Source organism: Styela clava, chromosome 3 (genome assembly GCF_964204865.1).
Source record: "Styela clava chromosome 3, kaStyClav1.hap1.2, whole genome shotgun sequence".
Lineage (NCBI taxonomy): Eukaryota > Metazoa > Chordata > Ascidiacea > Stolidobranchia > Styelidae > Styela > Styela clava.
In genome coordinates, this window is record NC_135252.1 from 14,798,705 (window position 1) to 14,813,553 (window position 14,849).

Consider the following 14,849-nt stretch of genomic DNA (forward strand, 5'->3'; position numbering starts at 1 on the left):
GTGGCAAACCAAGAACATAATGCCATGTTAAATGGCCCGCGCAATTATTAGTAAACTAAATGTGGACCTTCGGCCAAAAAGGTTGGTCGACCCTGGCTTAGGGTCTTCAATTGAGAGATCTATAGCAGGTCTCTTTAAACAGAAAAAAAAATTGATCAGTTAATTAAGACTAATACAGCCCCAATTTCTATTGAAAAATCAGTTTTGTGAGTAGAGTCTCCAGGCTTGTCCATGGGACATATTTTTCTGTCCCATTCCCATCCCATAGCAATTATGCCCGTCCCATCCCATGGGATTCCCATTGGAATAAAATTCAATAAAAATTGTTAAATTTAGGTTTAGCGTCTACTAAATAGGACTACATGTACGAAGAGACATGCAAAACAACAAAATTTACGGACTTTGTTAACTTTATATTCTTAACTATTATACATGTGTCCATCAGCCCCTTCATGAAGTATATTTTTATTGCTGGATATATTTTGCTCTTTATTACTCACAAGAGAGCTATGCTCAAATATATGGACAGGAAATCTATATCGAAATGTTTTACCATCATTTCCCCAAAAATCATACGGTTTTTGTGTCCCATGGGAAATACAAGTGTGTGCTGTCCCATCCCACCCCATGGGACGTTTTCCATGGGAATCCCATTCCCATGGACAAGCCTGATAGACTCATCATTTCTAAGGATTTGTCGTGAAGTGCTCTTTACTTCTACTAATTTCTAATACATCCTTGATCGGAGTATTGCTTTAATATTTGGGCTTCTGCTTTTGTGACTGTTTTAATCATATATCGAATTCTAAAATAAATTACAAATGTATTGGGTTTACTATTTTCGCCTGATTTTTCACCATCGAAGAAGTGTTGAATCACTGCTTTAATTTTACATAATTTATCTTTCGAAAGTTATCCTTCCAAGAAAAGGATTAGTTTTCAGTCGTCGTAATTGGTTGGCTGTGAGCTTTACTTTGCGCTGTTAGTGCACTGCCTAGAACAGGATTTCCCCGCGCTGGTTCACAAACTGATAACTACCCGCGTCTATACTTTCCTGTCGGCCCGTCAATGTATTCCAATTTTCCATCTCAATTGAGATAGTTTTGAGGGGTATTTAATATAAAGACATGAAACATTGAATTTAAAATCTTTATCTACCATTAAGACAAAACAGTAAAATAGGGCGGATATCAATGTTCTACTTCTTCTTTCTTACAACCATTATCGTAAAATACACTTCTTAAACTGTGTTACGACGCCCTGGAGCGTGGTTTTCATTTTTTACGGTTACTGAACGAATAGTAGAAAATTTCAGTACAGTTTTATATACTTTCATCAACAGAGAGAGATGACTGACTGCTGGAATGTGTTTTGGAATTCATCATCAACTACCTGCAGTGATCCATGCGCTGCATGATTTTATAGTTGTCATTAAAAACTCATATATAGATTACAAATAAATGCGGGATGAGAATTTCTGGTAGCGGATTCAATAATGTGTTTGAATTTAAATGTTTCAGAAAATTAAAAAGTTTAAAATATAAGCCTGCTGCTGCTAACAAATTGTACCCAAATAAACCACAATATGCGTATATTCGTTTCGTTTTCATGTTGTATATTTTCACTAGTTCGTCCGTCGTATACACAGAAAACTTTCCCAAACCGTTGCAACGAAAAAAAGTTCGAGAACCGCCAACGTAAGATATCTACAAGACAGCAGAAAATTCGAGTTGTCCATACTACTATGCTTTTGAATTGTAACTTTGTGTTTCTGGCATTTTGATGGAGTTAAGGGCACATCGAATAAACACTCTCGCCGACGCTAAAAATGCGAAAATCAGTACTTATCCAGTTAGGGTCAGAACTGCCGAATATGCTGGAAATTCAATTTTTCATATTATTATTTACCCCAGCCATAACTAGATAATTACTAATTCTTTTATTTTAAAACGCGACTAGGTGTGTTTCTAAAATCTCACAATTTTTGCATTAATCGCGGGGGCTTGTACGAAAAAGCTCATCGATCCATAAAATTTATTTTGAAATTATACCGGTCCTTAATTTAAATATATTGAGAATCACTGATCTAAACAGACTTGTTTGTAACGAAAGCTGATTCCCAAGAACTTTAGTTACGTGGAATCTATTATTCCAGTTCTCGCTTAATATGAGTTATGATGGCCATAACCCATTTTGAATCTGTGTGTATCTTTCCAATGAAATAAGCGTGTTTATCAGCTTTGAATTGTTTGAAATTTCTTTATACGACGTACTCATATCAGTCATATGGGGTTCGCTCGGTCCAAAGCTATGTACAAGAGGTCAATGCTAGGTGAGAAACCAGGATAGTTTGAAAGGACCGGTGCGGCATTGCCTCGCACCATTTTCATTGGTACTCAATTAAAACGTCGATAAATTGTCGTTATTTGTTTCATTGGGAATACCAAATGCCGCCTGGTTTTGCTTATTTTAAAGGTATTTCAACGAATCGTGTTTTTATCAACTGAACTTGTCCCTCTTAGTCTGTAAGAAAGAAAACTAAACTGTTTCGCCGTCACGGTCGGTTGGCAGCGAGCTCTTATTTGTGTACTGTTAGACTAGACAAGGAAATTCGTATGCCGATAGTTGTTTATCAAGAAATACAGTCTCGCACCTATGGGTATTTACTGACGCGGAACTTGCGTCATCTCAATTCTATAGTGTTTCATTATTCCTTGGCTCCTTCTAAATATTTTATAAACTTCATATCACAACTAAATAATGAAAATAAGAAATTGTTTTGTATTGCAATGCAAACATGACGCCCTAGCTAGACCAATACAGTATGATATATTACAATACTATAGAAACCTCATATGGGATCTCACACAATTGAATATTATATTTTCCTACTACATGTCTACATCAAGAACTCGCACTGCCGTATATTATACGTATGATTGTGTCATGATTAAAATTCTTATATTCTAATTATATATATATTTAATTCTTGAATTTTTCTTGTTGTTTCAACTTGTCCATCTAATACAGGGTCGTCCAACCCGTGGCTTGCGGAAGCATTTCGAGTGGCCCGCGATGTATTTTTCAGAATTGGATAAAAAAAATTATTAGAGGAAAACTATTTTCGAGTGATATAATAGTACAAAAATGTGATACAGAAGATTTGTTAATTTCCCTGTAATGCGCTATGCCAGCCCCTTCAAACGAGCCCTTAGTGCCATTTTTAATCGAAACCTACTGGGAGGAGATATCGATAATTAAAGGTGCTATAGTCGTTTACACACTTGGTATTTTCCTCCCTAAATGACGTTATCGCAAAACAATCGAAGCCATTCTCAGATTGAGAATTCGTTAAGGAATGTATATTATTGATTGTTCGGGTTGCCAATGTTTTACGTCCGGAAATAAAAAAGGTGTTTGCAAAAATAGCCTGTCAAGACAGTCCATAACTCGTCATGTCGAAGAGCTTGAGAACTCTATAGCGGAAACTTTAATTGCAAAGGCGGGAAAATTTTCATCGTATTCCTTGGCGCTTGACGAAAGCACTGACATCAAGGTTACTGCTCAATTGGCGATCTTCTTGCGGGGAGTTAATAATGACTTCAAAACATAACCGTAGAGCTCGCAGTCATTGTCCCTATTAAAGGTACGACTAGATGCATTGGTCTGTTGGGAGCTATGATGAAAAAGATCAAGCGTGTCGGCTTGTCTTTGGCGAAACTTTCGAAAATAACTACTGAGGGCGCCTCATCAATGATCGGGAAAAAACGGTTTTATTGGTATAATATTTGTGAAAGTTTGGTGTGCGGGTATTGTTTGTTTTTCCATTAACCTGTAGTCAGTGTAGCAAACCAAGAACATAATGCCATGTTAAATGGCCCGCGCAATTATTAGTGAACTAAATATGGCCCTTCGGCCAAAAAGGTTGGTCGACCCTGGCTTAGGGTCTTCAATTGAGAGATCTATAACAGGTCTCTCTCAACAGAAAAAAAAATTGATCAGTTAATTAAGACTAATACAGCCCCAATTTCTATTGAAAAATACACTTCTTAAACTGTGTTACGACGCCCTGGAGCGTGGTTTTCATTTTTTACGGTTACAAACCGAATAGTAGAAAATTTCAGTACAGTTTTATTTACTTCCATCAACAGAGAGAGACAACTGAATGCTGGAATGTGTTTTGGAATTCATCATCAACTACCTGCAGTGATTGCTTCGCCCTATCCATGCGCTGCATGATTTTATAGTTGTCATTAAAAACTCATATATAGTTTACGAATGAATGCGGGATGAGAATTTCTGGTAGCGGATTCAATAATGTGTTTGAATTTAAATGTTTCAGAAAATTGAAAAGTTTAAAATATAAGCCTGCTGCTGCTAACAAATTGTACCCAAATAAACCATAATATGAGCGTATTCGTTTCGTTTTCATGTTGTATATTTTCACTAGTGCGTCCGCCGTATACCCAGAAAACTTTCCCAAAAGCGTTGCAACGAAAAAAAGTTCGAGAACCGCCAACGTAAGATATCTACAAGACAGCAGAAAATTTGAGTTGTCCATACTACTATGCTTTTGAATTGTAACTTTGTGTTTTTGGCATTTTGATGGAGTTAAGGGTACATCGAATAAACACTCTCGCCGACGCTAAAAATACGTAAATCAGTACTTATCCAGTTAGGGTCAGAACTGCCGATTATGCTGGAAATTCAATTTTTCATATTAATATTTACCCCAGCCATAACTAGATAATTACTGATTCTTTTATTTTTGAACGTGACTAGGTGTTTTTCTCAAATCTCACAATTTTTGCATTAATCGCGGGGGCTTTGTACGAAAAAGCTCATCGATCCATAAAATTTATTTTGAAATTATACCGGTCCTTAATTTAAATATATTGAGATTCACTGATCTAAACAGACTTGTTTATAACGAAAGCTTATTTTCAAGAACTTCAGTTACGTGGAATCTATTATTCCAGTTCTCGCTTTATATGAGTTATGATTGCCATAACCCATTTTGAATCTGTGTGTATCTTTCCAATGAAATAAGCGTATTTATCAGCTTTGAATTGTTTGAAATTTCTTTATACGACGTACTCATATCAGTCCTATGGGGTTCGCTCGGTCCAAAGCTATGTACAAGAGGTCAATGCTAGGTGAGAAACCAGGATAGTTTGAAAGGACCGGTGCGGTATTGCCTCGCACCTTTTTCATTGGTAATCAATTGAAACGTCGATAAATTGTCGTTATTACTTATCGATTTTAATCAGTAAGTATGTTGATAGGTATTTGTCTGTCTGTTTGTCTGTTAGATACACGCGATATCTCACGAAAGCGAGATTGAATTTGCTCCAGATTTTGCATGTGCATTCAACTTATCTCGGACCAGAAGCATATTGATTTTGGGCAAATTATGTCGTATAATTAGCGAGTTATTAATTAATTAGTGATGGGACACAAGGTGTCACTATGGAGTAAGAGCGCTGTTTTGGGGGATCCCCTAACTTTCGATCGATAAGTTTTCGGTCTCTGACCGATTTTCTCCTTTGTTTTATTGGAAATACCAAATGCCGCCTGGTTTTGCTTATTTTAAAGGTATTTCGACGAATCGTGTTTTTATCAACTGAACTTGTCCCTCTTAGTCTGCAAGAAAGAAAACTAAACTGTTACGCCGTCACGGTCTGTTAGCAGCGAGCTCTTCTTTGTGTACTGTTAGACTAGACAAAGAAATTCGTATGCCGATAGTTGTTTATCAAGAAATACAGTCTCGCACCTATAGGTATTTACTGACGCGGAACTTGCATCATCTCAATTCTATAGTGTTTCATTATTCCTTGGCTCCTTCTAAATATTTTATAAACTTCATATCACGACTAAATAATGAAAATAAGAAATTGTTTTGTATTGCAATGCAAACATTACGCCCTAACTAGATCAATACAGTATGATATATTACAATACTATAGAAACCTCATATGGGATCTCACACAATTGAATATTATATTTTCCTACTACATGTCTACATCAAGAACTAACTCGCACTGCCGTATATTATATGTATGATTGTGTCATGATTAAAATTCTTATAAATTAATTATATATATATTTAATTCTTGAATTTTTCTTGTTGTTTCAACTTGTCTATCTAATACAGGGTCGTCCAACCCGTGGCCCGCGATGTATTTTTCAGAATTGGATAAAAAAAATTAGATGAAAACTATTTTTCGAGTGATATAGTAGTACAAAGATGTGATACAAAATATTTGTTAATTTTCCTGTAATGCGCTCTGCCAGCCCTTTCAACGAGCCATTAGTGCCATTTTGAATCCAAACCGACTGGGAGGAGATATCGATAAATAAAGGTGCCATAGTCGTTTACACACTTGGTCTTTTACTACTCTAAATGACGTTATCGCAAAACAATCGAATCCATTTTCAGATTGAGAATTCGTCAATGAATGTATATTATGTATTGTTCGGATTGCCAATGTTCTACGTCTGGAAATAAAAGAGGTGTTTGCAAAAATAGCCTGTCAAGACAGACCATAACTCGTCATGTCGAAGAGCTTGAGAACTCTATAGCGGAAACTTAAATTGCGAAGGCGGGAAAATTTTCATCGTATTCCTTGGCGCTTGACAAAAGCACTGACATCAAGGTTACTGCTCAATTGGCGATCTTCTTGCGGGGAGTTAATAATGATTTCAAAATATAACCGTAGAGCTCGCAGTCATTGTCCCTATTAAAGGTACGACGACTAGAGGCATTGGTCTGCTGGGAGCTGTGATGAAAAAGTTGAACCTGGTCTAATACATCGACTAAATTCTCAATACCGCAGTCAGGTTTCGCGCCAGCCTGCTGCGATGCAATGATTTGCACCAAATGATAAACACTGATAACACTTAGAGGCAATTTTTAGCATAAATATTATCTTGTAAAACACTCAGTGTTGTTTTACAGCGTATTGTGGTAGCCCCGAATAAATTCGAATACTCATTTCGTTTTAAAACGTAAACTATTCCGAAGTTGAAGATCTCTGTGAAGGAATTGATATGGGAGCAGAGAACTCTTACATCGTAAAGCATCATCAAGTATAACAAGTCATTGTCTTGTCCCTACATTTGTTTGAAAGTTTGAACCATTACTTCATACAAATCTGGATTGTTTCAATTTTATATCGACAAAATTAACCGTCTTTTATGAAGAATATAATAGATTCCATGCATGGTGCGTGAGTGGACCATATATTTAGATAGATATGGTGCGCAGAGGCGTCTCATTTCGTCTACGAACGGAGTACCATTCTGAAGGGAAAGACATAAACCAGATCACATGACTCAATCTTCAATCGCAAAAGCCAGTCATCCCGTTTCGATATCGTTGCCACGCCTTACCATGTAATATATTTCAGTTTATCATTTTGTAATATATCCAGGCAAATGCGAGAAGTGGAGCTTTCATTTTACAGTCTTAGCAGTCGGATTTACATATGAGTAAGTAAAAAAGGTTTACTTCAAATGAAGAAGTTTACACTGAGAAAGCAAAAACAAAAGAACAAGTAAGACTAAAATTTATAAGACTGAGGAAAATATATGAATTTATTATCCACGGCGTCGCCATAATAGAGTGAAGTCCAGTGTTTCGAGATTAGATGTTTTCCATAACATAACAATCCACTGAAAGTAGTAACGAAAAAAAAAATCTACTTTTTCAAAAATGTTATACTATTTGAAGGCATGTCGTATAAAAATATATTCATTGCAAATAATATTCAAATAAATGTTTCCCACAATACTTGACCTTCAATTTTGGAAAGCACCCCACACCATCAAACTAATAACACGCTAATAAATTTGCGTTCTTCTGCTGTGACTCCTCCTCCACAATCCGCAAAAAAATTGGTACGAAATATATGGAACGACGGCAGTTTTGAAGCAAATCTTCCGTGATATTCAAATTTTCTGTGATAGTTTTTCTGGTAAAATATCGTGTTCTAGCGACATCTTCTATCCTGTGAGTGTAAGACTGTAAGTATTAAAATTTAAAAAGAAATTTGTTCGCAGCAACAAAATTCATGATAAATTAGCAAAAAGACCTCTCTACTTCAGGTCCATTTATATATTTTGTTACGCACATGGAACCCAATTCTGAATAGATACATGGTGAAACTTTAATTTGAGTTTGGCTGAAAACTCCTTTCGCAACCATGCTGATGATGTTGTTTTGTCAAAACATTGGAATTTCAAAATGATTAAAATCTTGAGAAAATTGACGGGAGTGGAAAATGAATCACGAAATCGGTGTGGAATGTATCTAGTTGAAAACTTCATTAAATATGGTATTGTTGAAAAGAGCGGTTTCTCCGGTGCGAAAATTCGCAGTAAATTGGCATGAATTTTTGAGTAATTTTTCCGTGCCAATCAGCTGAGTGATATTATCTTCTACAGGACATAAATATCCTGCAATGGCTGATGATTCTTATGACTGTGCTTGACAAAAAAAAAACGATATACATGTGTAATAATCAAATAAAAGATTTCAGATACTGGACATCTATGGAGATTACGTCGTGTGTTTTAATATGAGACACTCAAATTTTAGGGAGTAGAAAAATGAACAAAGTATAGCAGTGGAATTTTTATGGCAGTGTTCTACAGTAGCGCATCTTATAAAGAACTACTAGTTTGTGGTATATATATTATATATATGAGAGCGTTCACTTAAAATTCTGTCATGAATTTTAGGCATAGAGTTACTTCTGTCAATTATTAAGTTTAAGAGTGTTAAATCTTGTTAGTTTTTGTTTTTGTCTAGAAATATATTTTAAAATATATATTACAGTTACTGCTGTTCTGAGTTATAAAAACTTGAAAAATGTCAGCAAATGAAATAGTATGTGTGTGCTTCATTGCCATAGGTTTCATTGGAGTCATCATAGCAATAGCAAATCCTGCATGGGAGAAGTCAGATTTGCAATCTTTGGCAACACCAACTTCACAAAAAGTGAGTTTTTTCTAAAATCATATTTATATTGAACATGTACAAATGTATATACTTTGCTGAACTTCAGTTTCGCGAATATATATATATTTTAGTAATAGATTCATCGTTGGTCTTAATAATGCCAATAAATTGATAGGTAATGGTTATATTTACAATCTATACAAAATTGGGACCTCCCGAAGTATGCGCACCAAGATGGCGCACAACCTGAACTCAGGTTGTTTACCAGGTTAGGGTTCAGGTCGCAGGACATCTTGGTGCGCATACTTCAGGAGTACCCAAAATTGTCTGTTTTACGCTATTGCAAACGAGCATGCATCAGTTCTATCTTTTAATATAATCTGTGTTCTGGTGTTATAGCAACTTTTCTGCCTCAAATAAAGCAAGAATTCAAGTACATGGAGTCCATCAAGCGATAATTTGATTGATACAGTAATACGGTCACTGTGGCCGACCTTTATGAATGATAATACAGGACAAGTTTCCCTTTATTTGAAACCTGTGAAACCAAGTCAATAAACAATTTATTTTGTATTTTCAATAATATGAAAACGATTTTTTGCACAGTATAAAGGGCTTTGGCTGAGCTGCAAAAGTGATTCTTCGATTCGAGTATCTTGTTGGCCATACATTGGATTTTTTGCCGGAATTGACGTTAAGATTCAAGCAGGTGAATGTTTGTAGCAAGGGCGCAGCCAGGATTTTCAAAAGGGGCGTCACAAAATCAGAAATTCCCATGCGTCTTGTGAATCGGTCGTTCCGATTCAACGTCTTTAAAAGAGCCGACTTTTTCAGCGTTCGATGACTTTTATGTCGCGTAATATTCAATTCATGACAACTACGTGAATTTAAAATGTGCTTCCATATAAATTAAATTGTGTTCAACGTAACTTGCGGTTGCGTCGACAAAATAAAAGCATTACTTCGGCGAATTCGTAATCGGCGTTACAAAAATCCCGAGATCTGCAATCTAATCCCAGAGAGTGCAATTTAATTTAGTACAATATAAATACCCATAAAGTATATCAAAAGTAACCCTTCGTCGCCTCGAAATCTCTGCGGAACGACTTCTGAAACAGTCGTCGCGATAAAGCCTTTTGGTAATTTTTAACGGATATAATATATGGTGATTTTTTGTAGCGTAAAATACTCAATCCATAACCGATACGTGCTTATTCAAAATGTCTTGGTTTATTAATTTAATTGTGTTGAATTTAACCTGCGGTAGCGTCGAAAAGATGAAGCATTACTGCTCAAAATCTGCGGACATAAAAATGTGTGGTAAAGTGTCCGATCAAATCCTGTTTTGATTCGTATTTTTGAGCTGTTTTTAGAACATCGACTCCGCTCTATCGCAATGTTGCCAATCGGATTATTTTAAGATATCACCTAAAAAAAAGAAGTCCGCGATAAAATATCCTGGAGTAAAATCTATGCAAAAATATTAATTGACGATACAATTGACATTATTAATTATGTTATATAATATATATCATCATGATCCAGGAAAAAGTCACGCCAGACCCCGTCGCTAATTTTAGAATGAATAAAAAGGGACGACTGTCTCATAATGTGGAATTTGTGGTTTACGATGTCTTAAACAGCGTTTTTATTCCGTTGCGGGTCTCCTGAAACACAACTTATGGTGTTTTCCGTTTTATTTTACTTGCATTTTAGTATTTTATATTGCCTCTTGCCTTAATCTAGAAAATTTTGGTCGCGGATTCACTCCTCTATTTCATCTCGTCGCTGATGATTATATAATAACTTTTTCCCATTGGAGTCAACAGTTTCGTGCGAAAACAAAAAAAAAGTAATTATCATCGTCCCCGTAGCACAAGACATGTGTCGTCGGATATTTGTGATTTAGTGAGATTAAACGCCGAAATAAAGATTACGGACTGAATAACACGTCACGCTGACGAAAACAATCGACAATTTTAACAAAATGCAATCGCATGCGTTATTAACGACTATTTCATTCTTTCCAAAATGTTAAAGGGGGCTGCGCCACTGGTTTTTAGTGTCACTAATCTTGCGAATTATCGTAGTTATGTCATTTTATAAGCTCTGCTATTCTAATCAAAATTCCCCATGGAATCAATATAGTTCAAACCAAGGACTAACAGCAATCTATATTTTTCTAGCGAATATTGTTTACTCAGGTTATATAGTTGCTGTTTATCATGTTAAACACGTAGCAAACAATATGGCATACAATACATGACATATTAGTATTTGTAAATGTTTTCTGGTCACCGCGGCTCCATATACAATTAAGCAACCTCAAAAAAAAAAATGCCGGCTTTAGATATATCCAACATATGGGCTAGTTAGTTAACCCACTGGTCCCAAACCGGTTACGTATCAAGCCTTATAGAATTTGGTTGGTTGTCAAATGCACTACGTGTTTAGTATGTTTGTATATATATATATATAATTGGTTGCTAACCACATCTGAAGTAAACTATCCCCAATATGGCCACACGTAACATATTTTTGAATAAACATTTTTAATCAACTTTCGTTTCACATGGGGCATATAACTAACAATCAGTAAATATTTTCAGCTCGTGCCTGTTGTATCGCCGCTTTGGCATTCTCCCTGTTTTCTCTCATACTCTGTCTTATCTCAGTGACAGGAATGCCGTGTGCGAATGAATATGAATCGACAAGGGTAATTTAAAATATTGTAGAAATTTTTTGAAGTCATTGTATTTATACTGCATAAAAATCTTTCCACTGTGATGACCATTCTTTGTTGTCAGTTGATTAGTCAATTTAGAATTAATTGATTAATCTTTTGTCAAATAATCGAAAATATTGTCGGTTGTTGAAGTGAAATCCGCTCATGGCGAGTGCGGTTATATATACAGTATATAATTCTAAACGTGGATAACTTGTTCGTGAAAATTTATTCGTTTCAAACCACCAGAGATCAGGATCTGGTATAGTCAACAGTTTATAATAATTTATTACCATTGACTCGTAACTAAGTTTGTGTATATAAATTTATTTCCAGAATCGTATTCGGCTAGCTGGATCTGGACTTGGCTTTGCAGGCGGACTATGTATGGTAGTTGGGGCATCCTGGTATGCGGCTAGCACTCTCAATGAATACTATAGATTGGTAGCGACAAATCCAGGGTAAGAAACACGGCAAGCTGGTACTCATTATGTATTTCTGATTTCCGAAATACGATATCGTATATATATGTATATATATCGAGTTTACGCAGCACAACCGAAGATCCAAAATACTAACGTCTGTATCAATTTATTGTTTATGCATCTAACTGCACAAAAATTATTTATTTTTCAGTTCGGAACGATTGGTCATAGGCGTTGGTGTCTTTATTGCGTGGGGTGCAGGATTATTCCTGAATATTGGCGGAATATTCGGAGCTTGTATATCTTGCCGAAATGAAGAAGACGACGTCAGAGAAATGCCGAGAAGAATGGTTACCAGTGGACATATCAGAGGCATTGAAAAGGAATACGTGTAGATTCCTAATTCGTAAACAGTCAACTCAAAATATGGAATTGCAATCAATTTTAATTGCTAACTAATCAAACTTTATGATAAGGTCCAATTACTGATGAATTGACTGTGCTTGAATAAAATGGTAACACCTTGACATAAAGACGACTTTTTTATGGCTTGAAACTAATATGAAATTTATTTCTCGCACGGAAAAGTTGACATTCAGAAAAGTGTTATTATTTGATTTTTTCTTATACATAGTATTTTGGAGTGCGGGTGTTCCCGTTTGCTCGCGGAATGCGCCCTCACAATGCATTCACTTTGGGTTATATTTTTCGCATTTCCCATAAATTTTTTACTTTGTAAAAATGGTCTGCGCATTTTAATATGGCTACATGCATTTTGACATCCTCCTTTGTAAATCCATGCGTTGAACAAAGCCAAAATGAAAACATACATAACTACTTTGACCTAGTCCAAAAATCTTTTTATCAGAAAAATTCTTTCTTGAATATTTTGATGATTAGTTTAGAAATATTTTCACTAGTTGGCGCGTACAATCTGATGTACAAGTTCCTTGTTGTTTTGATTCAAAATATTTAACCACCTGAAATATAAAAGTACTGAAAGCTACCTTTTGCCCGGTATAAAGCAGCGCTATCTGAACTAATCTTTTCTTCTCGCAAGCGAAAATGGCCATTGAGATATTTGATTCATATAATTCTGAAACATATCTAAAAACTGACAAAAAGCTATCAAAACTATTTCGGCTCCGGCTGGAAGTTGCGTTATATGTAGTTACTATATACGCAGCAAAACATTCATTACTTAAAAAACAACAAATTACAACCGCCTCCCACAACCCTCACCAATTTGCTAGACTTTCAAGTATTAGCGCGAAGTATTTAAATATAATTAAATAAATCCTAAAATGAAGTATGACAGTTTCATTGTGTATACACGAGCTGTCACCACCAACATGTCCAATATTATGACCCAAGTGTTAGCTTGTTATGAGGAATATCGGTATGTCATGATATTTGGTTGCCTATTAAAATATTTCAAACTTCTCACATTTTGCTTAAATATATAGCTGTATACTTTGCTTAAGATTGCCCGATTGTTTTTGTTGTCAGATTCAAAAGTAAAAAGCGTTCTATTTAGAAGAATATATACAAAACAATAATATAGAAGTTAGCACTCAGATCGCTTCTGGCAGATACAATTCCCGAACATCTATGCTGTCGCGTGTGTTGATTTTTACAATTTTAATTAATTTTCTTTCGAAGGTTTAGTGGAATCTAATGTTGTGGAAGTGAAAATGATTCTCACTGTGTCTGTTTGACAATTTCATACTTTACCCGTGCGGAAGTAACGCCCTTTAACACCGAGAATCTGTGAATGCGATGAATACATTCTGACCGTGATGTCCGGCTTGTAGATAATTAACTGACTGTATTTCCAAATTTTTTCGCCTTTCTGTCCACTATGATTGCCACTGACGTTAGGTCTCGCTGTTTAGCGTTAGTTACTGCTTGCTATATATTTAAAGGATTTTCTGTCAACTACACGTCTACGGCTGTAGGACAAACATTCTCCATTGCCCTTAGGAGAAGTAAACAAACAGCCGACGTATCAATAATAAACTTAAACTAGACATCCAACCAGGTTCAGAAATCCAAACATTACTTTGATCTCAATCCTAAACGAAAAGGCGGTTGCCAATGCAAAGCGCATCCTGAAACGACGGACCGAGGACCATACCTTGAGTTTGGGACGGTCAAGGGGTCGTAAAAATCACAAAACGCGGGATCGTGGCAGGTAGCATCTATGTGATGTCATATTTGGCACAGTATTTGATGACCCGTGACATTACCGGGTCAAATACAAGTTGATGATTACAGCCTGGTATCATCAACCAATGAGAGTATATATTCTGATTGATTGCATCAACCGAAAGACGATTTGCGTAACCCGACAAGACTCGAGTTCACACGAGAAAAATGTTTCAAATTGCTTTCCTCCACCCTGCTTGTATGTTCGGATAAGCCCCAATAGGCAGTAGTTTCTGTATCTATTTTAAATTTCTGCTCATACAGAGGGATGAAGCAAAGGTCACTAGAGTAATATGTATAGGATGCTCGAACAATCAATTACTTAGGAATAACATAATATGTTATAGACGTACCGGTACTGTGATACTGGCAGACTGAGTTTGCGTTTGGCAGCAGTACCGTAGTATGACACAATGGAGGTTCATGTATGAAGCCGAATTCGTTTCTGATGTGCTTGTTACGCAAGAAATATAGTGTCCCATTGAGTGATACAAATGGTAATATGAAGTAACAGTAACGTTCCAGTAAT

At 35.9% G+C, this 14,849-nt stretch overlaps 1 protein-coding gene across 1 annotated transcript; it reads left to right on the plus strand.

Annotated features, from left to right (window-relative positions):
* The first annotated feature begins 8,791 nt into the window (after nucleotides 1-8,791).
* Nucleotides 8,792-13,571, plus strand: LOC120342402 (claudin-19-like). Its single transcript, XM_039411216.2, has 5 exons — nucleotides 8,792-9,001; nucleotides 9,569-9,671; nucleotides 11,572-11,678; nucleotides 12,024-12,148; nucleotides 12,324-13,571. Exons 1-5 carry the CDS (start codon nucleotides 8,873-8,875, stop codon nucleotides 12,505-12,507), a joined length of 648 nt encoding a protein of 215 aa, XP_039267150.1. The 5' UTR covers nucleotides 8,792-8,872; the 3' UTR covers nucleotides 12,508-13,571.
* Nucleotides 13,572-14,849: the final 1,278 nt, after the last annotated feature.

Coding starts and splice junctions, on each gene's coding strand:
- LOC120342402 (XM_039411216.2), top strand. CDS start 8,873: ATGTCAGCAAATGAAATAGTATGTGTGTGCTTCATTGCCATAGGTTTC. Junction 9,672..11,571: donor TGACGTTAAGATTCAAGCAG/GTGAATGTTTGT, acceptor AAATATTTTCAG/CTCGTGCCTGTTGTATCGCC. Junction 12,149..12,323: donor TTGGTAGCGACAAATCCAGG/GTAAGAAACACG, acceptor TTTATTTTTCAG/TTCGGAACGATTGGTCATAG.